At 41.1% G+C, this 26,767-nt stretch overlaps 1 protein-coding gene across 1 annotated transcript; it reads right to left on the bottom strand.

The window, feature by feature from the left end:
* Positions 1 to 8: 8 nt before the first annotated feature.
* Positions 9 to 26,767, bottom strand: LOC134187380 (PAX3- and PAX7-binding protein 1-like). The gene is made up of 12 exons (XM_062655497.1): positions 25,369 to 26,767; positions 25,108 to 25,228; positions 21,025 to 21,246; positions 20,555 to 20,754; positions 20,345 to 20,495; positions 13,399 to 13,517; positions 13,268 to 13,344; positions 7,515 to 7,598; positions 797 to 863; positions 594 to 743; positions 379 to 533; positions 9 to 224 (listed from the first exon to the last, which is right to left on the bottom strand). Exons 1-12 carry the CDS (start codon positions 26,524 to 26,526, stop codon positions 119 to 121), a joined length of 2,610 nt encoding a protein of 869 aa, XP_062511481.1. The 5' UTR covers positions 26,527 to 26,767; the 3' UTR covers positions 9 to 118.

Here is a 26,767-nt window from a genome sequence, read left to right as displayed (position 1 = left end):
CTACTCGCGATCGGCTCACGTGACACGTACGGCTCCGGCTTTGTGCTACTAACTGAACAAACATGTCTATCCATAACTACGTATGTACACGTTTGAAGTTGCTAGTGTACTGCAATCACTACATTCTCCCGATTGGTGTTAGTCTGTATTTTTCAACAAGCTTCTCAGCACTCTCAACTGCATGTAGATAAGATAGCAACACTGCGATTTGTCTTAGTAGCTCCCTGAAAAGATACAACAATAATGAGACATTGAAGTGTAAATTACAGTTAACCCCATCTGGATCCGGGCCTGCAAAGCAGACATGTACAACAAATGAATAAACAGGTACACAAACAGAGAAAGAATAACAGAGTCTGTTAATTAAATAACAAGTACTTTGTTTTCTTTCGGCCAGAGTCCCCACCATTCTCCTCTGCTTTTTTAACATCAACAGCCAACTTTCCAAGAAACCAGCAGAAAGTCTCTAATGACTTTATTGTCTTATTTCCCATCATTCCTTCAAACCATTGGCTGGGTAGAGCTGACACAGTCTGCAACATTGCACCACAATTTCATCATAATATTCTACTGAATCTATTTCAACATCATACCCTCTCGCACTTGTAAATAACGTCCGCATGTTTACAAACTGTGTGCTGCAAACTTAGAACAAGAGATCTATTCAGAAGACTATCACAGCAAAGGTCATACAGAGTAGAGTCTGGGACGAGACCATGCCACAAGCTGATATTGCCTAGCAACTGCACAACAACTTTAACCACGGCAAATTGATTGTATGTGCCAGTCAACTAACCTTGACACACGACCAGAACTGACGTTCAACAAATGCAAAAGCACCTGATGCTTTGTTTTCAACTAAGCTACATTAACAACATCATCAACATAAACAACTTGTCAACTAATAAACAAAGAATCAAGAAATCAGTTTCAAAGCTGTACACCTACATATACTTCACATATAAGGGGCCAGTCACTTTTAACTGTTCATGGGGGTCATTTTTTCTGACGGTGCCATAAAATTTTTCTGAAGAATTATGCAGTGGTTGTGATTTTTTAAAGAATATCTCTGGGGTTACAACTTAAAGCCTTTTCAGTTCTAGAGATGGCGAAATGCAGCTCGTGGCCTAGCAGACAAGTCTACCTTACTTTAATACCTAAGAAACTGGTGTATGTGTATGCTTGTGTGTGTTTGTGTTGTGTGTGTGTGTGTGTGTGTGTGTGTGTGTGTGTGTGTGTGTGTGTGTGTGTGTGTGTGTGTGTGTGTGCGTGTGTGCATGCGTGTGTGTGTGTGTCACTGTGTGTGAGTGTGTGTGTGTGTGTGTGTGTGTGTGTGTGTGTGTGTGTGTGTGTGTGTGTGTGTGTGTGTGTGTGTGTGTGTGTGTGTGTGTGGTGCGATAGCTCAGTTGGTTAGAGAGTCATCTTATGAAGTGTTTACATCTGGGACCTTAAAGGGTTACAAGTTCAAATCACAGTGATGGCGAGCTATGGCATACTTTCTTTAAGCAATAAACTAACACAGATTTGCTTCTCTCGACTCAGGAGTATAAATTGAGTACCTGGTCATTGACTGGGGTCCTAAGCGGCCATCGGCTGTGACGTGACATCAGCCACTGCGGTCCTGGTAAGACTTTGGGTGCTCACACCACAGTTGGCTTCACAAATCGGTGCTCCTGCGAGTGCCTGGCCCGGCTCCAAGAGTTTGCTAGCACAGGCCCAGAGTTCCCTGAGTAGCGCACAGGGCGTGACCTCTAAGAGGCAGCTCCTGACATTTAGGATTTTTTTAGATGTGTGTCATCTTGAGCGCAATGAAAGGAAAGAATGTGTGTGTGTGTGTGTGTGTGTGTGTGTGTGTGTGTGTGTGTGTGTGTGTGTGTGAGTTCTTATAAGAGCTATAGCTATATTAGTCAGCGCCTCCCCGTGGTGACCCCTGGGCAACAGTATTTCATTCTGCAAACAGTGGCTAAAGCTGACTAGACTTAGAGTTTTTTAATCCTGAGTACAGGGTTTCAAATGATGGCATCACTCAGTTCATGCCAAGTCTTTCCCCTGTAGAGGCTTTGCAACCCTCTCAAGGTGAGATATCAAATAATGCACATAAAGCAAGTCTGATGCGTGCATGGCATATGGCATCTTTGAATGTGAGAACGCTAGTTGATGTGGACAGACCTATTGAGATTGCTAGACGTTTCGGTTGTGATGTGAGTGTCATTGATGAGAGAAAGATAGACTAAGTTATAAATGAACTGGACAACTACAAAGTGAGTCTGGCTGCATTGCAGGAGACCAAAAGGTTTGGAATAGCTGCATATAAAATTGGAGGTAGTGTTGTGTTGACAGCTAGGAGTAATGTTCCTGGCACGGGACAAGTAAGGCAGAGAGGTGAGAGGGTTGCCATAGTCTTGTCTGAAGAAGCAAATGCATGGAAGGCGGGTAGTAGTCATTGGAAAGCTTGAAGCTCAATGTTGGCTACTGCTACTCTGGAGATTGGCTGTGGACAACTGCATATACTTATCTTGCTAAGCTCCCACATTCGTTGCAAGTAGAAAAGAGAAAGATAAGTTCTATGACCATCTTCAAGCTGCAGGCTTGTCTAATCCATCAAATGAGTGCTTTGTGATGTTAGGTGATTTTAATGCTCGCATGGGTTCAAGAGGTATTGAATTATGACTAGTGGTATCAAAGAGGTCCTCATAGATATGGTGAGATCAATGACGCTGAGAAGGAGTTGCTGTCTTTTCTATCTATAAAAGAGGGTACCATTTGCAACACCTGGTAAGAAAAGAAATATTCACAAGCGAACCTGGCAGCACCCAAAATCATTGAAATGGCATTGTATTGATTATGTGATTTAGGAAGGGCCATAGGAGGAATGCCTGGATGTATCTGTGATGCATGGTGCTGATTGCAACACTGATCATAGACTGTTGAAAGCTAAAGTGGTGGTTGGGAAGAAAAAATTAATTTAGTAGAGACGCAGCAAGAACAGATGTGAAAGATGGGATGTGTCAAATATTGGAAGGCAGACATATTGATGAGAAAGGCAGAGAGACATCTATGAGTGATTTTGTAAGGAGTGTTAACCAGAGGCTAAACACAAAGTGCGATGAGATGAAGTGTGTACAAGGGAAGTGGGATACCCTGACTACAGCATTGTGTGACGGGGCTAAGACTGAGCTTGGTTATGAGAATAGGAGACACCCTGATTGATTTAGAGAGACTGAGGAAAAAAATCTAAAACTACTCTTTTTTAAAAGAAACAAGCTGTATGCTTTGTGGCTTAGCACTGGAAAAGAGATCTATAAGAAGAAACACCAAATTGCAAGAAGGACAGCAAGGCGAGCAGTAAGAATAGCTAAGGATGGCTCGTTCAAACAAAAAACTTTGGAAGCAGAGACAGGGAACACAGTGGGAAGCTTGTGTGGAAATGTATTCGTGACATTCAAAGAGGAAGAAGATGACTGTGGTAAAAGATGATAATGATAATATACGTACCACTACTGAAGCCCAGCATGATAGCTGGAGAAGTCATTTTAATAACATTTCTCAAAATGCAGAGTGAGTTTGATATGGAAGAGTTGGAAAGAATAAGACAAGGACAACTAAGCCAGAAATGGCTGCATTCCTAACAGAAAAGAAGGCGTTAAACGCTATTGAGAAGGTGAAGAATAATAGAGCTGGTGGTGAGTCTAAACAACGTCTGGAAAGGTTAAGACTGCATGTATTGGATATGAGTTTCCTAAACGATTACTGGAGTTGGTGCATGATGTGTGGAACAGGTGGGGTGTTCCAAAAGATTGGCGTCATGCTATCTTAATTCCTATTCCTAAAAAAGAACTCAGCCACTGCGACAACTGGCAGGGAATTTCGCTGTTGGATGTAATCGGAAAATTGTGGCGAGAATCCTACAGGAGAGACTACAAAAGTTAGCTGAAGATGAGACCTGAGTCGCAATGTGGTTTTAGAAAAGAGAGAAGCCGTGAAGACATAATCTTTATTGTATGTCGGCTAGTCAAGAAGTCATTGGCATGAATCTAAAGCCTTCTTCACCTTTATTGATTTAAAAGAAGGCTTATGACTCTGTCCCAAGACAGGGGATGTTGAAAGCATTAGAGAAACTTGCCATACCTGAAGAGACAATCCAGTTGATCAAGTCTTTCCATCAAGACATAAAAGCAAGAATTTGTTTGAATGGAAAAACAATGCTAGAGGAGGTTGAGGTTCGAAATGGTCTGAGACAACGTTGTTGTATGGCTCCAGTGTTGTTCAATTTGTACACATGTTTGGCTGTAGAGAGATGGTGGGTTAGGGTAGAGCCCACTGAAAGAGTGAGCATTATCATCAAGTACAAACAGGACAAAACATTGTACAGAAGGTATACTAAGAACGGTTACGACGGAAAGACAGCAGAGTGTCAATTGCTGATGATGCGGTTCCTCTTTTATCATCAAGATCAGGTGCAGAGAAGGCAGCAATGAATTACAAAAAAATGATTTTGGATTGACTGTTACCTTCCCCGAGACCAAACACACGGTAACAGGAAGACTGGTTGAAGACCGTGCGCCTGTTGTGCTTGAAAGAGGTACATTGAGTTCCTTTTTTTATCTTGGGTCTGTCATTGCCAGTTCTGAACGAATGACTGTGAAAGTAGACAAAAGAGTGGCTCAAGCACTGAGAGCTCTGAGAAACGCGGTCTTCATTGATAAACACCTTACGATAACAATGAGGAAATTCTACAATGCGTGTGTTATGTCTGTGCTGCTTTATGGGGCAGAATGTTGGGTCCTTCTCTGAAAGCAATAGAAGAAGCTGAACACCTTTCACCATCGATGCATTAGAAATATCTTGGGCATTTCCAATAGGCAACAGTGGTCTGAGAACATCACAATGGCAGAAGTGAGGAGGTGGGGAGATGAGGAGACTGCATCTGAGAAAGTGAAGAAGAAAAGGCTAATTAGAATGATAGGGACACCTAGCAAGACTTAGACATAGAAGTATCAGAAGAGGCATAACATGATGAGACTGTGAAATTGAGAGCGGGATGGAGTACATTGTGTTGTGATGGTTTGGAACATCGAAGAGAGAATGGAGGGTACGTGTAGTCAAGGATGTGTGAGGTGTGCTCCAGAACTTTAAAGGGGCAGTCCCACAGAAAAACAACCTAGGCATAAAAATAGGTCTTGAGAACAGAATCCGAATGACGTTAGTTACACGTCCCAATTTGCCTCTGCTGTTGAACTAAAAATGTTTGCTTTTCAAGAACCTTGAAACCCTGGTTTCAAAGGAGTGTCTTTCACATAATGCAATGTGAAACGTTTACTGGTAAGTGGTAATTATGTATCCACTCTGACTCAGGTTTCTAGGCAGAAGTATCAGTGTTGACTAGAAGGCTACTGAAACTGTAGTCATGATTCATGTGCTAATCTGTTCTAGACAACAGGATCTACACTCATGTGCATTCTACCTACTCGCTATGCAAACATAGCAATGAAAGAGAATGTTCGCAAGTTATTTACCCAAGCTAACGTACGTCTTTTACTTTGTAGTTGCAAGTTGTGCTGCTTGCAATACATCCTATGTACACCGCTAAGTGTTGGGTTCATGGGGTGGGCGTTTCCCAAACAAAGTGTGATAGCATAGCTGATCTCTTTTGTGCCACTCTGCTGATGCCCGTAAGAAACGGAGCTCTCACCCTTTAGATATGAGCCAGGTAAGAGAAGTCAGTGAGTCTGACTCTAGCGACGGTAGTCAAGAACACAAATGGATGTCTGGTACACTTTCTAGACTTACCACTAACGCTTCTCATTAGTTTGGGCGGAAGACACACCTTTTGTTGACTTTGAAATCAGTGACGTCATTTATTTTACAGAAAGCAATCATTTTTAGTTCAACAATGGAGGTAAATACAGACTTAAAACTATCGCCATTCAAATTGTCTCGTTAAAGTTATTTTAAAGCATAGGTTGTTTTTCCGTGGAACTGAACCCTTTAAGAAGACAGAGTGATAGGGCAAGACGCAAGTGTACGAAAGAAAGTAAGAAACCTATAAGGGAACAACAAGGTGCAACCCAATGTTCAACTGTTTCAAATGATTCCAAAGTAAAGAAGGATTGACAGATCACAGATGCTTAGATTTATAGCAACTTGCATATTCCACCATCAGACTTGTTGCTTCCAAGTGTGACCGTGTTACAGTAGCTATGTAACAGGACAGAACAAGACAGGACAAGACAGGACAGGCCAGGTGTGTGTGTGTGTGTGTGTGTGTGTGTGTGTGTGTGTGTGTGTGTGTGTGTGTGTGTGTGTGTGTGTGTGTGTGTGTGTGTGTGTGTGTGTGTGTGTGTGTGTGAAACATTAATAATGTAGAATCCGCTTAGCCAATTGTCAGAAACCTGTGCACATAAACACAGTTCTACATACCAATAGTAACACACACTTTCGGCTTTCAATGAGATATTTTAGGCTTTCAATGACATGCTTTTCTGCTTGGCCTTAGACAAAAAGTGTGTTTTACCATATGTAAACAATAAATAATGTATGTGTACAACATTTGGGAATCCCCTCACTGCCATGCACAGTTTGCTATCAAGTCAGACTGCTGAGCATTAAGCAGATACATTACCCTTTTATACACTTGTCTTTCCCAGACATGGCAGGGCCACCCTTCGTGTGTAACAAATTTAATAACAATAAAACAAATACAGACATAACAAAACAATGCACAGTATTAAAGGAGAACTCTCACCAAAATTAACAATCTCAGATGAAAGCTGTCACTTCATGACACAACCCTTTGCAACCGTTTACTGCAGATGTTTACCGTAACGAAGAAATATTTAAGCAATGAAATTACCTGTGTGGGCATGTTTAGTACCCGTATGTGGCATGAGAGTACCTCTGATTGCTGGTTAGCAAGGAAGACCGATACCTGTGCACTTTCAAGGTAAGGATTGTGAGACATATGGTGTCAAGTTGTAATTTATTGACTAAAGCAAACTGGGATCCAAAACTTATCACGTAAGTATTGAATGTGTCAATATAACCGTAAAGCCTCAAAGAAGACACTTCTTAGATTAGTTCATAGATCATGTCTCGCTGCATTTTGGGTGCGTTAAAAGCACTTGGTATGGTTAAACCTAACGTAGTTACTTCCAAACGAGGACAGAAAGTAAGACTTCGTGCTACATACGAGGAATAGTCTGAACAACTTGTTGCACATTCTCTGCTTCTGTGGCTGGCTGGAACGTAAGTTTCCTGCAAGAAGATACTAGGCCTCGTGTCTTTCTTTCAACAAGTTTCAGTATTTGGTGAGAGTTCTCCTTTAATCAAAAAACAAATGGAGAGGCACTACAGTGCTAAACTCTCGGCCGGTATATCTAATCACATATCTTGTCACTTGATAATGTTTTGCATACTGAAGTTTTAGCCAAACCCACTCGTCTCCTCTAAGGTTTCCAATGCTTTTGTTTATCTAAGCAAAGTGTGTAAACTCATCTCTAGACTTGCGTACTTACAAGACAGTCGCTTCGTCCGACACAGACGCTCTGTCATGGACAATGCACGTTCCCCTGCACAAATTTCCGTAGAGCGCCAAATTTCTGTTGAAGACGACACTAGTGATTATTGCAATAACACCGCGGCCGCTCAGCCACGCACACCAAAATTTAAGCTCAGACTGCAGAACCACTATGCAGAAACACTGTGGAACAAGCAAAATGTTACAAGTCAGGTACAGCTACACATAGCACATGGTGCCTGAATCCAGCACCTTCGCTCTCTAGACGCCTGATTGTTGTTAGAAAAACATGCATGTGCAAATGTAGACTAGGCGTTGTTTCTACGTGCTAAACACTTATGTAAAGCAAAGGACTAAACACCATGTCCAGGATGGACGCCCGATAGTCACATTCTCGTAGCACAGCTACAAATCAAAGATAAATGAAGCCTCATGATGACATCACGTTCGTCTATTAGTCAGTAATGACACCACTTCTCGTCTATTGGTCGGAATAGCTTCATTTGCATATGCACTAATCGAGTATAAACAAGAATACAAAAATCTTTATGTAATAAATAAAAAAGAAAGTAGGGATGGCTGCGTACTTTAAAGGAAAGTCCAACAAAAATGAACTTAACTTGTATGAGTAGATCTTACCAAGACAAATCGATCGGTATAAGTTACTCCGTTATCTTCACTTTTGTATACGAGAACGAGCGATGTTTCTGTGATGTGCAACGCCCACGCACCTGCTCCGCGCTTCCTGGTCGATTAAGCTCCGCCCACTGGGAACGAATCAATGTGTTTACGGATGACTGCTACGGATATATCGAGAATGACAAATGTGAATGCAAAGATATTATGAAGATCTGCCTTCTTGCCGTCAGTGGTTCCTCTCTAAGGTAAAATGGTGTCGGTAGAGCTGTTTTCCCGCCAGACTTTGAAGCAGAATTCCTCAATACCACGGCTTACCTAGAGAACGCGCTTGTGCTTGAGTATTTTTTTATCCTTGTTCTTTTAATATCCGAAGAGAAACGTACAGCGCGCCGTCTGGCGTGTGCTACAGAGAACGTTCCTATTTTCACATCTGGTCTGCTCACTTTCTTTTGCCGCTGATTGGTAGAAAGTTACAATCCCGGATGTAAAAATAGGCTTGTCCTCTGTAGCTCACGCCAAATAGCGCACTGTACGTTTCTCTTCGGATATTAAAAGAACAAAGATAAACAAATACTCAAGCACAAGCGCGTTCTCTAGGTAAGCCGTGGTATTGAGGAATTCTGCTTCAAAGTCTGGCGGGGAAACAGCTCTACCGACACCATTTTACCTTAGAGAGGAACCACTGACGGCAAGAAGGCAGATCTTTATAGTATCTTCGCATTCACATTCGTCATTCTCGATATATCCGTAGCAGTCATCCATAAACGCATTGATTCGTTTGCAGTGGGTGGAGCTTAACTGACCAGGAAGGGCGGAGCAGGTGCGTGGACATTGCACATCACAGAAACATCGCTCGTACTCATTTACAAAGCAAAGATAACGAAGTAACTTATACCAATCGATTTGTCTTCGTAAGATCTACTCATACAAGTTAAGTTCATTCTTGTTGGACCTCCCCTTTAAGCTAGTACTGAAGAAATAGGGGTCAAAACTTTCACAGACAAGTACTCATACTTTACATCTGAAACCAATCTCCCACAATTAAATCCCTACTTAACTTCTATCCAAGCAGCCACCTTGAAAGCAAACATGAGTGAAGTAGGGATTTATTGTGGGAGATTGGTTTCAGATGTAACGTATGAGTATTTGTCTGTGAAAGTTTCGACCCCTATTTCTTCAAGCACTAGCCTAAAGTAGGTAGCCATCCCTACTTTGTTTTTTATTTATTACATAAATAGTTTTGAATTCTTGTTCCTGTCCTTTCTTTTATAGCAAACCACATGCATTGTTACAACTCATAGTATATTTGAGAATCGCTTAGACTGCTACGTTAATGCTGCTACTCTATACAGAAGTAAAGTTTCATTAGTACCAGGCCAGAGAAGGTAGAGTATGCACCACCTTATCCGTGAGTTGGGATGAGAACTTCTACCCATTCTGAGGTCTGAGAGCGTAGCGGTCGTTTCCACAGTTCTGTTTCTACGGTAGCTGCACTGTGACCAAATGAAATCTAGGAGTGTTTTGGATCACCACGCTCACTTAGAGCAGTCCGCGTCCCATGATGATCAACTAGAGGAGGAGGATTGAGTTCTTGATTTAGAACACCACGCTCACTTAGAGCAGTCCGCGTCCCATGATGATCGACTTGAGGGAGAGGATTGGGTGTTAATCGCTGCTTGTAACTTCCACTGCCAACTGCGCAAGAACAGAGTCTAGAATAATATACTAGAACGTAATTTGTAAGCATTCTATTGCCTTTAAAGCTATTTCACCGTACATGTATACATCTGCATGCAGCTAGTTACTAGACGTTATCTAGAACTTCATGACTTGCTCTGTTAGATCACAGTAGCATAAACAAACACATTGGATGAGAGAAACACTTCACAACAGCCCAGTGAACATGGACACAGACGACTTCCGTAAACCGGAAATGGATTTTATCGTCACAGTTGCGAAGCCAAATCTTGGGGTCTTTGAGATTTCTCAATGCAACATCTTTCCACAACTATTGCTCTATTCAAAACAGCACTTAATGGCTCAAAGGCCCCACGTATACAAATGCAAAGGCATGATCGACCACAGACCCTCATGATGATGCAACTGAAGACGCGTCAAGACTTGGGCAACTATTTCAATCCTGTGGCTAGAATAATAACACGTAAAACAACACCTCACATCGCAAACAATTTGAATAGGTTCATACTCTTGGCAAAAAAATCAGTCAAAGTATTGACCGCGCCCACTGCTGTAAGGCGTGTTCTCAGTTACTGCAATGTAATTGCCTCTAGTACAAGGAAATGTAATAGTCTCGTGCAGCCAGCCCCTCCCCTTTTTGACTTCCATCTCACAAGCTAATTTGATTATGATATGGTAATCACGTGTGCTTTCCAGTTCCACGTAAGCAGGACTCGTACTTTCTCTTCTACCAGCTAGAAAGAACGATTTCTATCACACGCACATGCACATTTTGTGCGAAGATCTTGTGAGGAACGCGGAGATCATGTTTGGGGGCCCGCGCAGAGAACAGGAAAAATCCAAAAAACTGTCGACAAGTCAATCGGTACTCAGATCTCTCGCAATTAAATCAACGGGCGTTTCAAGTAACAGGAAAAGAACAGGAAAGCGAAGATCCTGTGAGCAACACGAAAATCCAGTGAGCAAAACAAAGATCCAACTGGCAATTGCAAGTCAATCGGCACTCAGGGTTTCGTGGGTAGGCTAAATCGTCAAGTGTTTCAAGTCGTATGGAATGAATAGAAAAGCAAAGATCCTGTCCCACGAAACTAGCAAGTCTATGTCACGCACAGAGAAAGGCGTGGCAAATGGCTTGCCAAATTTCACAGTGAAAAACCTCCCAACATCGTCCAAAGGTGCTAGCGCAAAAGGGATAGCTATGCTATCCCAAACTAAAAAGATGGATTAATATTAACTACTAGTGCCATCCCTACTTAGGGAATGCTACTGTCGTATGGTCATACGTACATTCGTTGGCCAGATGACTACTATACCCTTAGCCTGGATATCAGGGCCTCGGGTAATGAAGCACTACAGTGCCAACCCTCTGTGTGCCATAGCTATGCAGTTTGAATGTCAGAGCCAATTAGAAGAGCGTGAGAATGCCTACCAAATCCGGTTACATATTTGCCTCACTCAGCACTATAACAAAAAAAGTAGACTATCACAAGCACAACACAATTTGACATATCTAACTACCATGTCTTGTAACTTTGGGTTACTCTCTGTTCATGTTGACTTTGCGCTCTGACGTGACTAATGATACAGCTGTACTTGTTTACCACACTCAAACGTTAAGTGATATCCCATTAATTGCACATTCAAGAGGTCATATAATGATATTACAATACAAAGGTGTTAGGTAACAGTAGAGGAATCGCAGGCTATCAAGATGAAACAGAACCAGAAGATGAGTCAGAAATACCAAGCAACTACTCGCGAAACAAGAGCAACTGTGTGTTGATGTCAAGGCAGTGGACCGTTTAGTGACCTTGCTAATTGACTACTTCCTCTATTAGCAGCATTCTTATTGTAAGACCATACCTTCTTAGTGAGCTAAGAACCCTAACGACTCTTGATAAGCAAAAGTCTTAACAAACCGCCTGTGTAATACATACGTCTTACAAATAATACCTAATACAAATCCAGGAACTTGCGGTTTCAAACGATACCAAGATCATCATTGTCCGCCCTATTGCGCAAAACTTATTACAGATTTCAAAGCGCAAAGTCAACACAAACAGAGAGTTGGTCCGAGACACAATAATGACTCCGCCAGCAAAAACCATTGCCAAGTGACCAACATACCGGCTGGAATGCACACAAAACGCAGTGAAATGACGTGCGTGATTTCTATGTTTGTTACCTCATACCAGAATCCTATAATGTGAGTAATAAATAAGTTTAATTATTTATTTGGTCACGTGTTAGAGGCTGTCAGTAAATAGCAATAGTTTTTTCACTCCGTAAACTCTTATGTTTGTGGGTGGCGGGTCTCTAAAATTTTCAAAGTAAAAAATATTGATGATACCTCTTGACACACTTTGTATCGAGTGTACAAACTCGCGTCCAGTTAAAAACTCCTACTGATAAATACAGTTTGCGAATACAGCTAACCACGCGTCAACCGCAGTCGACCACATGTCGAGAAAATGGCTGTACAGTACGGCCGACGTTGTTTGGGACTCCTCTTGGCAAGGGAGTCGTTTCTTTAGAGGATTGGCCGATCCTGATAAAAACACTGAATATTATGCAATTATTGAAGCGCTTTGGACACTGCATAAATCTAGCGACAGGACTTCTTTTTCGCGGAAGCACAGCGGAAGTGGACTGTAACTTCTTCAAAGGACGCAGAAGCGAGAGCTCAGCTGCTGCAGAGAGCTGATCACATAAAATAAGAGAGAAAATGATGATTGGCAGCATTTGGTTTACAAAGACTGGGAAAGAACAAAGAAAAAACACAGTTGTAGCAGATGATGGCTTTGAAAGTCCAAATGAAGCACACCCTACTTCAGGTAACAACAAGTTGGGCAGTAGTATATTTTCTTCAAAGCTCGCAGTATCTGTTGATGAATTTTTCACTGAGGATGTACAGAATACGCTTGCGATGAAGTTGGACAGAGAGCTGATTATTGAGCAACTGTTGTCGATCAAGTGCTGTGCTGTCAATGATATATTGAAATAGATGTAGATGTCGTGTAGACTATTAAAGTACTTTATTAAATACTGCAATATTCAATATACTGGTACATGTGTCTTCAATATTTTATGTAGCACAAAGCAGGAGGGTACGTGGTGAGTCTGGAGAACTTTGGGAAATTTACAGAGTAAAAAACTATTATTTACGGACAGCCCCTTACTCCGTTTCCTAGCAGGTCGGTTGTACATCACGTGACCGACCGGTGTTATTATCCATAGCATTCCACATGTTGATTAATAAATCAACAAAAAGAATTAAACAAATTACATCCAACAATAGAACAAAAAACTATCTCTTAGAAGGTAGCAGTAAAATTCAACAGAAAGAAAAAAGACATCCACAAATACAGCATAATACAACTAAGCATCCAATATATTACAAGTAGTGACTTTCACCTTTTAGGATACAAAGGTAGAAAAACATCACTTTCAACTGCATTTCTCAACCTCCCTATCACAATCTTCAATAAATCCTATTTACACAGAATTAGAATATATGTGAGTGAGAGAAATAAAAAACAAATTGCCTGCATTGGCTTGCTATCTTTGGCAATAGTTGGATATTCATCTGTCAGTTTCTTCACAAACTTGAAAACGCGTTTAGACTGTTGTCTCGACATAGGATCCCACACGTGATCCAACAGATCTACATCAAAACCATAACATCAACAATAAAAAAGAGTTATTGACGTTAACATATACACAATTACAATCTGTGCTTATTTCTGTAAAAGCCGAACTGGAATTCAGGCTAATATTCAAGACAGACTTGCAGACCATTCAAACATGCTAGGTATAACCAAGACAACTTTCTACCACTAGAAAAGCAAGATTCGTTAAGATATAATATAGACATGACTACCATGAAATGCCAGTTTCAAAAGCATCAGCTGAATCTTCACCTTCATTGCCGATGTCATAATGAAGCTGTATGCACACACTGCACCGGCGTAGCGTCGGGGGTAGGGGGGGGGGGGGGGGGGGTAGGGGCGGCTATAGCCCCAAACATTTTTGGCAAGCCGCTCCGTTTCAAGCAGATCTATAATTTTAAGTTACTATACAGAGACAGTCCGCTTAATCTCAGAATAGTATGTAGACGATCGACGACGTTCATTAATCAACTACATCTCTTTGACAATACACATCATTATTTCAGTATGATAAAACCCATGCCGAAAAGTCGTGGACACGCCAAGTGCACATGATCATCATGCACATATTTGAGGCGTTTACTATGCCATCCGGCAATGGCAGAGTAAAAAAGACCGCATCAAAAAGGTATGCAGAAGCCTATCCATCAATACTTTTTCAAGTACGTCTAGTTAAGGTCGACAACCCGATTGACCACAGAATGCAATCTCATGCGGCTCCACTATATAGCTACCTAATGATTTGCCTGCACTCCGCAGTACTTTCTCCACATGTTATTCTACCTACCTCTATAGCTATAGACCTGTATATTGCTCACTATATTACAAAATGCCAAATCGGTCAACGATGTGTTGCACTGCATTGGTCTTCTAGATTCTATTGTCATTGAGATGCCATTTAATTTGACAATCGCAGCGAGCCATGAAAACGTTTTTGGCATGGACTGTAACAGTGTTTCCACTTTTATATACGCACACTGACAGCACTCAGTCCCGCAGTTTATTTGTAACCTGAAATTGATACTATTAACTTAGATGTCTACAAACTGCAAGCTAAAAATTTAGAAAAGTAGAAAATGGGAGTGGTTTTCAGTCAAATTTATTTGGACCCCAATCTTGAGGACCACGCTATGCCTGTGCACACTGTATGTATGCTGCATGTCTTGAACAAAGATCAACTTCTAGATGCGACAGACTTCACAGCACGAGGTTTCGATTTTCAGCTCTTATTCCAGATTGGCTTGTATTCGAGGTCGGCTTTTATTTGCAACAATACCGTAGACTAAAGTCCATTCCCGAATAGGAGAATACATGGGAACTGTGGTTAATAGATAAGGAATTAAAGAGCAGAGATGGGCATAGCTAATTACTGCTAGTGAAATAAAAGGTTCCGGTATAGAAACGTTTCGCTATGAACTTACGTTCAAAGGTTCAACCAATGCCTCAACTACATAAGCTTGCTAGCTACAGCTGTTTACTTATCGATCAATAGTTCAAAGTACGTCCGCGTCAGCTTTCAAGTAGTGGGCGTCATAGCGGTGACTTTGAAGTCATATGACACCGGGTGTAAATGGCAGAGTAGGGCAGGGCCAAGCGCGTGTCATACAGGAAGTTAGTAATTGTGTTGTAATAAAGCGTCAATCACTGTATTCATTAACTGATCTGGAACCTCGTCCTAGTGAGCTTTCCAATGATGTTGGAATCAACTCGCTAGGACGTCTGCTTCAGGAGATACGGGTTTTCCCCACGTATTCCCCTATTCGGGAATGGACTTTAATTAGAGCATAGTCGCAATTGAAAACATTAAACTCGTCATTTGCTTCTAACATACCTACAGTATTGTAATCAGTATTTGTTCCTGATGTACCCAATATTGAACACTACAAACATTTTACAACTCCAACACCACACATTCTAAATCTACAACAATGTACCTAGTAACCCCCCCCCCCCCACACACACACACACATGCACACACGCAGACACACACACACACACACACACACACACACACACACGTGCACACACACACATGCACACACACACACGCGCGCGCGTGCGCAGACACACACACGTGCACACACACACACACACGTGCACACACACACACACACACACGTGCACACACACACACATGCACACACACACACACACACACACATGCGCGCAGACACACACACGTGCACACACACACACACACACACACACACACACACACACACACACACACACACACACACAAATGGACAAATGTCAAGCCCTCCACGTCATTCGACGTCGACCTTAAGGTCAGATGCGGAGATAGCTCCCCTGCCTCTGAGACAGGGCCTCCATGCGCTATGTGGAGGCTTAGGGCCAGCACTACAATCCACCTGGAGCTTGGCCGGAGCCATCCAGGGGCACTGCCAGCTTTTTCTAATATCATACAATTGAGAGCTTATTTAGTTCGTTGTGGGTACTTCATCCAGTTCAATACGCACTGGACTGGATATCATTTGATCTACAACATCTTGCCTAAATTTACTTTGTTAGTTCAAAACATTCTTGAAGTGTCTAAACCATTGTCCTTGTGTATCCACTGGATTTGTCACCAAGATGCCATTTTCATCATAAATAGCACTAGTGCATGTTGATCTTCTTCCAGCATGAGTCATCTGTGATTTTCTAATGCAGTCCACCTAGTTCGACCATCAAGTTTAGTGTAGCAAGTTTAGCTGTTTTCTTTATCCGCTCTTCCTTTGCCTTATCTACAGCCCTTTAACATCTCACTGGCAAAGACAAAAACGTTTCTGATCTGCAGTTGTTTTCTTTGCAAAAGTCTGTCATAGGTAGAATTCTTTATATTGATCAGAGGTACTAAAATATCAGAACTCTCACTGAACCAATCTGGCTGTTTCTTAGTACCTCTACCGATTAAATTTTCTGCACTTGTAATGATGCACGACTTAACTGTATTCCAGTTTTGCTCCATTGATTTGTCTGGTGAATAAGGATGTTCATCCAAAGCGCTTATCAGACCATCGCTATACTACTTTTGCCTGATAGATGAATCCTGCAAACTTTGAACGGCAATAGACAGAGGCCTACCATTTCTTCTCCTTTTAAAAACTTGTCTTCCACCTCTTACTACACCAGCATCAATACAATATCTTCTTTAACTCAAACGTGTCAAAAATGTAGTCAATGGTGTACCACTTTTTGGTTGCTGGATGCATCCAAGTACCCATATTCTTTCCTTTCTTCTCAAACCAAGTGTTCAGAAGTACAAGTGGGTCAATTTCACAAAACTGCAATAGATCTTCTCCTGCTTGATTTCTCTTTGCTAAACCATGATAGCCAAGTATTCCCTTCTAAAGACTACAATTTGTTCCTTGTTTTACCAACCCTGGCATTAAAGTCTCCTAGTATCAGCAGAAAGTCTGAAATAGGAGTTCTGTCTATAGTATCTTCTAGTTGTTCATAAAATGGCTTTGTTGTTCATGTTGCTGTCCTGAAGGTAAGGCATACACAGAAATAACTGATACAAAGCCTGCAGATAAAGATCCCCGGTCTTGCAAACCGATGCCATTACCACCAACCTTCAACCTAGCTGTGATAATGCATGAACTCACGACACTCCACAATACCCTTCCTGTTTTACATGTTGTTGTAGCTTTCTCATCCAAAAATATGCCCACTCCTTCATTGCGTATACATTGGACATCATGCGAGGGTACCGGTCGACCAGAATGCAGGAACATACATCCACCTGAAGACCAAACGTCACTTCCAAACCATTTAGACTCTTGAATTCCAGCAATTGATAATTCCAAAAACGTTTCCATTCCTTAATCATAAGATCAAGCTTTCTGTCAACGTTGTTGTTACTACTAGACAGAGATTTCATTCTGTCCACTCTGCATTATTCTTCTACATATGTGTTTATCTCCTGAGTTCTCCACCAGTAATCACATGTTCCAAGAAGAAACTGAGAACTTATTGCCTCTCTTGCAATGAATAGACTGACCATATTGATGACCAACAGACGAACGATTCTGACTACAAGATTGTATATACTCTTCCTGATATCATTTCCTGACATTCTCTCTTGTGCAATATACCACCACCTTAGTTTGAACGACCAAAGGGGGATGTCACAATTACAACATGGCCACTCAGACCAAACGGAAATGCAACTGCTAGATCATCTCCTAGCCGTGTAAACATGTTTACCGAGGTACACCACAAGGAGGTGGCTGACCAACGTTTACGAGGTACAACACACACACACACACACACACACACACACACACACACACACACACACACACACACACACACACACACACACACACACACACACACACACACACACACACACACACATGCACGCACGCACACACACACGCTCGAAATAAATTTTTCACCTGTTCGGACATATGTCCAGCAAAACAGAAAAACGTCTGGACATCCAATAGATTTGATCGGACAAACAAATTCTTAATTGCATTGCAAAATATTTTGAATTACTGTTTTAAATTTACTTTAATAATTAAATACCTTTCATGTAAATGAAGTTCATCATTAATGACTAATACCCTAATCGTTTGTTTTTTGCCAAATTTTATTACGTTTTTCCATCTCATAATAGGAACCGAACTTCTCTTATGTGCTGCTGTCTCCTCCTTGTGCATCTTCTAGTTTGCTTGTGACAGCAAAAGCAGAAAATAATTCATTACAATGTATATGTATAATGTTAACCACAGGATTTTTGTAGTATTTGCCAGCACTTTTGCAATTCTAGACGTTTGTGTGCAACACATTGCACTTTATGCATACTTGACTACCAAGCCGTTTATACATGAAAGTCGTGAGTGGCAGCTACACGTGACAGTGGATTTACATAGTAACTATATATTTCTAAGATACAATTATGCCAGGATCAAGTTAAATTAGACAAAAATCACTGAAACAGTATTCAAATTATTTATAAATTAACTACTCTATTTCAGTCGATCCTATCCAAACTTCAAATTCCTTCATTAGTGATGGCATACAGTTGTCTTTATGACTGATGGCACTAGAGGTTGAGGTCGCTTTGATTTTGTTATTGATTTTTTTGTTTGTCAACTTTCTAATAGCAACAAAGAGGAGGACCACTTACCTATAGAAATTAAATCCACAGCAATGATCTAGCTTCTCCTCTGAGAGGAACATCCTTTTGTTTGTTTCGATCAACTTTAACTGTGAAATACTTGCTCAAGATGACCATTTGCAACAGGTAAGCAGAAGAGCAATTCAATCCAGAATTATTTATTAACTTAAGGTGTTCCTATTTCTGTCAAATACTGTTTGTTGGAAGGGATAACTCAAACACTTAACACTAACACTTGACTACGTCTTGCTTATTTTATGCTTAGGTTAGTTACTTGTAACTGGCATATATACATGCACCTAATGAACAGATATTCCTTTATTAATTAGCAAACCCAAATAGAGTTTTTAAATTTTGCTTTCATGATTTGCTAACCATGATTCAACTAAATAAAGAATTATGCGTTTTCACATGTTCACACGTTTGTTTGAGAAGTCGCAAGGCAAAAGAATTAGTTGTTAGATCAGCTATAGGAACAACAAAGTATGAGCTTCTAGAAGAGTGTGAAGTAGTTCTAGTGTACAGGCTCAATGATTCTACTTGCACTTGTTTTCACACCTGTGGATGTAGTGTCTTTTAGCTAACCACAGCAAGCTTACCAATTACATGATTACAAAATACCTTATCACAGCAGGTGGCTACACTTAATTGACAAAAAACCAAACAAGGGGCAGAATAGACAACAGACAAAGCCTAGTAGGCAGGGGGAAGCAAAAAGCAGTACATGCTACTAAATTGCTCATTCCTTTCCCTCTCTATCTACACAAGGCACTTGGATAACAAAAGGGCAACCATTTTATACAATTCCTATCTATTTGATGAGCTTGTTGAAACAACATGTCCCATCACAATCAGAGTTGATCAGACAAGTGACAAACATGGTCGGACAATGTCCGATGTCCAACCATTATTTCGAGCACTGCACACATGCACACGCACGCATGCATAGACACATGTACACACACACACACACACACACACACACACACACACACACACACACACACACACACACGCATGCACATACACATACACATGAATGCACGCACGCATGAACGCACCATGAACAGTGCCAGCAAAAATAAATGCAGTTATACCATGGTCTTGAGACGTACTACAAGTCACGAGTGTGTATTTATAGAGGGTGTATATCATGTATTGTATGAGTAAGTGAAAACTGTAATAAGGAATGTAACTATGTAATAAGTGAGGGGTGGTATTAACCGGAAGTAGCTTATTGCACACTTATATCACATGACAATGGTATAAATACACTAACACAGACTTATCCCTAGGTCAACAAAAAGACTACAGTTGAATATTTGCAGTCTCACACAGCCAACCAACATCTCTTGCTTTGTCCACTTCAGTAAAGCGACACTATGAACTCAACAGGCTTCTACTGGCAATCAAAGAATGATAAGCACTGATAGGTGAATCACTCACACCGGTACCTTTCATCTAAACCTTACATACAAAATCGTGGGAGTTCTCCTGTAACAAATGCCACTTTGCACATCATACCTGGCTAATTATGCTGTAACTTCAGACTAAGTCTAGCAGCAGACAGACTTAATCTAAATTTCCCTTCTACACTTATCAGTTAACCTCAGACACGTATCTACTATATACTTGCCACTTAGAATCATGCATGTTGACCGAGACTAAGCTTTCTACAAGAATTCTTACATGCCAGTTTTGGTACCAATGCCTTCTCCACAACTCGCGGAACAATATTGATATCATCGTCATCTTTATGTATTTCACAAGACTCTGCATCATAACCAAACAAGGTCAATGTTTCAAACCATTCCATTTGTTCAAAATCCTTTTCATCAGACTACAAACAAGGCAAGCCACTTTACAAAGGAAAAAGTGTAATCTCCATAGTGCACTCACTTCTACTGGATGCCAGTCCAACATCTGTAATCGTACAAAAGGAGTAAAAAGTTTTGGAAGGCAAAGGCCCATGTAGGCTTGAGAATATGAAGCTGGATGTGTAAATTTCCATTTTTCAAATCGCTCCTTAATGATCTCAAGTGAACTGAACTCATTGCGAACATCTTCGAAAACTTCTGCAGCCTGTTGCATCACTTTACCTGAAATGTAGATTACTGTGAGTATGTGTATATTCAGACACAAGATTTCATCAAGAGGGTAAGCAAAGAAGTACAAGACACACAAACAACAGATACAAACATATCAAGAGAAACAGACAAACAAACCAACAAATTAAGAATACTTAAAGACTACATGAGAAAGTCATCTTCAAGCACTCTAAATACTACCAATCACCACATACCAATGAAGTTACCGGTAAACACTTAGTTATGTACTCCATAACATGCATAACACACTAGACTGCTAACCAGTCTCTCCTTTGAACCATTGAATGGCTGACTCTGTCTCTTCATCATCTGTTGACATACCATCATGATGCTCTGCTTCTTTTATACTGTTATCCCGTTCTCTTTCTCGTTTATCTCTTCTACGCCTACTTCTTGCATCTCTATCAACCAGTCGACGTTGCCTAAGAGTCTGCCTGTTGGAAGATCGATCACGGCCAAACTCATCAACACCACTTGACATATCTGTGACAAAAAGCCAATTTCAAAGTAGAATCAACAGCAATTCATCTGTGTATGGGCACGTGGGTGTGTTAGGAATACATGCAAAAGTCGTAGACAGACTGCTAAGGCATCAGACTTGCACAACCCTACTTTTGAAGGCCATACATCATCAAGCCTATTCTCAACATAGTTACTCTCCTAAGAAAGCAACTAAGTCCTAATTACCTCTAAGATAACCAAAGCCTATGGCTTTCTTACCAACAGCACTAATCTCTATATACATGTCAAATGCCCAGTCCTACAGCTACACTGTAGTCAGTGCCTCTGAATGTCTCAAACCACAAAAATAACAGTGTAAATCCAGAGGCTTTGTACTTCGCAAAGCCCTTCACTAGATAACAAAGGAACCTCCGTCAAACAAACTCTACAATTTGTCAATTTGTCTTTCAGGGGTCATCCATAATTGTCTCGATTTTCGCAAGCTACAAACTGTACGCTGGGAGGGAGGGAGTTGAAGCTGGCATATGCTTTAGAAAATGTACATTTATGCACAAGTGCAATGCAGTAAAAATGGTGTACACGGACAGTGCTGCACAAAATAAACTTTGTCCACGCAGCTACAACCCACTGTCCACCTGGCTCCCAGCTACCAACAGTAAAATTTCCAAACATTTACGTGTTTGCAAATTGCGAAGAACATAGTGCAACAGTACTAAATTCGCAGGAAGTCTGTCTCACAAACAGAATTAGGACTCTTGAACTTGAGCATCTAACAGACTGAGCTTTCAGGAAGTAAAAGCAGCAGTGGACATGCTGGCAAAATGCAATTGCAAGCAGCGAAATGCTTCATATGCATAACTGGACAAGCATCATCCAAATTCTATGCATATCACACCAATGTTGAGCTTCCTTAATCACAGATCTCAGTGTGCAGTCAGCCTGAATTGCAAACAGTGAGCACTAGCTATAGACTTGCATGTGAAACTGATGATATACTTAACACGTATGAAACAGTCATATTTACTTTACTATATTGAGCTTCATTTCTCCATACATTTTCAGGAGGGAGGGAGAAGTTGGAGAAGAGCGTACACTTTGTAAGCTCACGAAAATGAAGCCAATTTTGGACAACCCCTTAATAAAAGGCATTTCACACTTGAAGCACATCAAACCGCATTCAATCCACTTCCCAGAAGATCTAAACTAGAAGCGCATTCAATGCGCATTGATTCAGTCCACTTCCCAGTAAACGTAAGATAGCTCTCTATCTTTGTTTACAGTATGCCCATCTACGCCACAAGCACGGGATAGAAACGAAGCATATATCTACTGCTGCAACATAAAGAGCTACGTGAGTACATGGTGCCACGTGCACTCGCCAATGAGCATCGAGTGACTCAGTACACTTCAAACCACCTCAGTATGTGGTTTGAGTGAATCCGCATTCAATGTGGTTTGACAGCCAATGTGCATTAGGTGTGAAATGCCAATGCACATTAATGAGCATTCAATGGGCTTTGGAGTGTAAGCCTTACGTGTGTGAACAAGACACATAGTTGGCAACAATATCTGTATTGTCTTCAAACAAGGTGGCACAAACTTTCCAGCCTGCGCTCTCACCAGGACTTTGTTTCAACTGGCACTGCTAATTGACTAATGATGTCATATATTAGAGATAACATCACTTCTGGCTAGCAAGTTTTCGACGATAGGATTGATGCCCAAAATTTGGCGTGCGTAACATACAGCTATTTACTAGAATAAAAAAATATTTATGTAATAAATAGAAAACAAAGTATGGCAGCGCACTTTAAGCTAGTGCTTGAAGAAATAGGGGTCGAACCTTTCGTAGACAAATATTCATACTTTACATCTGAAACCAATCTCCCACAATAAATCCCTACTTCACTCCTAGCCAAGTAGCCACCTTGAAAGCAAACAGAGTGAAGTAAGGATTTAATTGTGGGATTGTTTTCAGATGTAAAGTATGAGTACCTGTCAGTGAAAGTTTCGACCCCTATTTCTTCAAGCACTAGGTTAAAGTACACAGCCATCTCTACATTGTTTTCTATTTATTACATAAGTATTTTTTTGTTCTTGTTCATGTCCTTTTATAGAAACACATGCATTGTTACAACTCATAGTATATTTGAGAATTAATTCCCTAGACTGCTACATTAATGCTGCTACTCTAATACTCTATACAGAAGTAAAGTTTCATTAGTACCAGGCAATGCTAGAACATTAATTAGTTAATAGTACACAAGCTAATCTATTACAAAGAAACTCTGTTACAACTCATAGTATAATTGAGAATTGCTTAGACTGCTACGTTAATCAATGCTTCTACTCTAGATCTATACAGAAATAAAGTTTCATTATAGTACCAGGCAATGTGATGATCTTGCGCAACCAGCCCCTTCCCCTTTCAACTTCCATATGATTATCACAAGCTATTTGATTATGATATGGCAATCGGTGTGTGCATTCAAGTCCCAAGCAAGTAGGACTCGTACTTTCTCTTCTACCAGTTAGAAAGAACGGTCTCTATCACACGCACGTGCAAGTTTTCTGCGAAGATCATGTGAGAGACGGGGAAATCCTGTTTGCGGGCTCACGCAGAGAACTGGAAAAACTTAACAAAACTGTCGACAAGTCGATCGGTACTCAGATCTCGCAAGTAAATTGACGGGCATTTCAAGTAACAGGCAAACAATGAAAAAGTGAAGATCCTGTGAGCAACATGAAATCCCGTGAGCAATACGAAGATCCAAACTGGCAGTCAGGTCTCGTGTGTAGGCTACATCGGCGAGTGTTTCAAGTCATACGGAATGAATGGAGAAGCGCAGATGCTGTGAGCGACTTCGAGAACGGCAAAGATCCCACGAAACTGGAAAGTCGGCACATGCATACTATGTCACACGCAGGGAAAGACGTGGCAAACGGCGTGTCAAATTTCACAGTAAAAAGTATCGTCCCAAAGTCGTCCGAACATGCTAGCGCCATAGGGATAGTCAAAGACCATGGCCCCTCCGTAGCCATGCAACATGATAAAAAAAATTGTGGCATTTTATGACAGCATTTCAAAGCTATGCTATCCGTAAGTGAAAATCGGGATTAATATTAACTACCGGTGCCATCCCTACTTAGGGAGTGCGCTAGCAGATAACCAAAACCGTCACCCTTATTTCTGCAAGTCTTTAGATGGTCTAACTAAGCAAAAACTTATCTTTTGTACAAGTTAGAGGCATGTCAAAGTATAGCTGTCTTCCGTAACATTATTAGAACTGTGATACAGCACAGGTGTACACATGCTAAGATCAGAAATTTGCCACAAAATAGACTAACGCTGCCTGTATCTACAGTGTTACAGTAGTTGTTTGATAAAGTACTTATGCTACTCTAGGCAGCTTTGAAATCTCACTCTCGCCCATAGTATCAACTTTTTTGGTGTGAGTGTAACAGCAAAACAAAGCAATTTTTCCCTCTCAACCAGCAACAAACTCTCCCAAGTGGCAAAATGCAAGCATTGACATCTCTGGCAAGAACACTGTTATCTGGATCACCATAAAGAAAACCCAGCAACATCATAACTTTCTATAACCACTTCAAATTCATTTCATCAATTACAACAAAAAGCAAAGTCATTTGCTTGCCAAAATATCCTACTAGATCTTTGTCCTGTTAAATCTTGGCACTGCCCTAAGAAACATCTCAAAGGACACACGCACGTGTGCAGACACACACACACACACACACACACACACACACACACACACACACACACACACACACACACACACACTATTACTACCGTACAGTAGACAATAGCTAACAAATTGCAATGACACAGGTGTGATTCATTCACCAAGAAGCACTAACTTGAAGAATCAAATTGCAATGACTGATCAGTGACATCCTGCCTTCTCCTTTCCACAAGCCTTTCACTGCGTTTCTTTAATAACTCATGATACAATGTTTCAACCTGACTAATAACTTTCACCTACAAGTCACAGCAAACAGCATAAGAACCTATTCATACAACATCTTAGACAACCCAATACTCAACAAAGCCCTCATGACATCTACACCAGCCATACGAGTCAAAAACTTTGGACTCTCCCTTAATCTTATCGTTTGTACCTTCTCATGTAAGCACGCTAACAAATCTCTGACATAACCTCTCATATCTTGGTAGAATGTGTATTTCCATGCCACATCAGCCGACCTCTTCTCCAACTGCCCTGCATTCTCCTCTGCTATCCTTCCATCCTCTCCGTGTCTCCCTGCCTGCATATGATGCTGACAATTAACTTCTTTTAGACAGCTCACATTTGTTTGTAACCGAGTTATAATATCATTAATATCAACTACTGTGTCTTCAGTGACAAACGGTACTGTCATGGGCATTGGTGTGGTAGTAGCAACTCCATAGGGAAAACGAGAATACGGTGGTGTGTTGGTAGAATAATCAATCTGTTCAGTCTGGGCGTACAAATGGAATCCACTTGCATAAGCTTGTTCTTGGCTCTGAAATAATGCAAGCTGCTGTGTTGTCACGCCTTTCTTGATCTGCTCTTGTTCCCAGCGCTTCAATTCCTCATCTTCACACTCATCTTCATTTAATGCATCTTTCATTGCAAGCTCCTTTTTCCTCATTACTTCACTAGGCTTAACACTTGAAAACTTCATCTGAGTAGAATCACCTGGTTCCTCATCACTCACATCATTGTCATCCTCACGAACAAGTCGTGATCTTGTTTCTCTACTTGAAAGTCGCTGTGTATCATCTAAAGGTAAAAAATCAGCTCCAAGTTGACGTGCTAATTCCCGTTTTTTCCTAGCAGCATGGATAGTGGCAGCATCTGGAATATCACCAGACCGACTTCTAACCAGGTCAATTTCTGTAGCACTCATTCGCTCTCCAAATGATTCCGCCTTTAAGGCCGCGATTTTTTCTGCTGTATATTCGCCTGCAACAGAAATCTGTGTGTTTACTTCTGATTTCATTTTTTCTCTCTTTTTCTTTTCCTTCACAACTTGACGGACCAATCGTCGGCTTTCTGCTGATTTCTTCACCTGGAACACTTCACTACCCTCTTCTTCATCATCAGCAAAGCTAACTACTGACTTCGCTTTAGTTCCATTGACTTTGCTTTTTCCAAAATGTTTGTGAACAGACCTCGGGAGCGATGAACTAGGGGGACCATCCTCTGGCTCCTCAACAGACACATTGATATCATTAGTTTCATCAATCTTCTTACGAAAGTTTCTTTTCTGACGCTTCTTGAAACCGTACATCCCGCGAAGCAACAGAAAAAATGTGCAAGAACTACGCAGGAAACGATATCAATCAAGTCGATGAGTCACGTGACTTATATCACGTGATTTGAGAGAGCTAATGATACGGATCAAATGCCAATCCAGACCGTTCGCGAATGGGCTAGACCATTTACGAATTCTTATACGGGCTAGACGATTCGCAAACTGTCAGACAGTATGGGAACGCGAGCCAGACCGTTTGCGAATCTAGACCGTTCGC

Source organism: Corticium candelabrum, chromosome 11, assembly GCF_963422355.1.
Source record: "Corticium candelabrum chromosome 11, ooCorCand1.1, whole genome shotgun sequence".
Taxonomy (NCBI): Eukaryota; Metazoa; Porifera; class Homoscleromorpha; order Homosclerophorida; family Plakinidae; genus Corticium; species Corticium candelabrum.
This window is presented reverse-complemented; position numbering and strand designations above follow the sequence as displayed.

Bases quoted from the DNA above. Each gene is read 5' to 3' on its own strand.
- LOC134187380 (XM_062655497.1), bottom strand. From the start codon at position 26,526: ATGTACGGTTTCAAGAAGCGTCAGAAAAGAAACTTTCGTAAGAAGATT. The intron at 7,599-13,267 runs GTGAAAGTCACT...CGTCTTCAACAG, and splicing joins CTACCTTTGTATCCTAAAAG to AAATTTGGCGCTCTACGGAA. The intron at 534-593 runs GTATGATGTTGA...GCAATGTTGCAG, and splicing joins TTATTTACAAGTGCGAGAGG to ACTGTGTCAGCTCTACCCAG.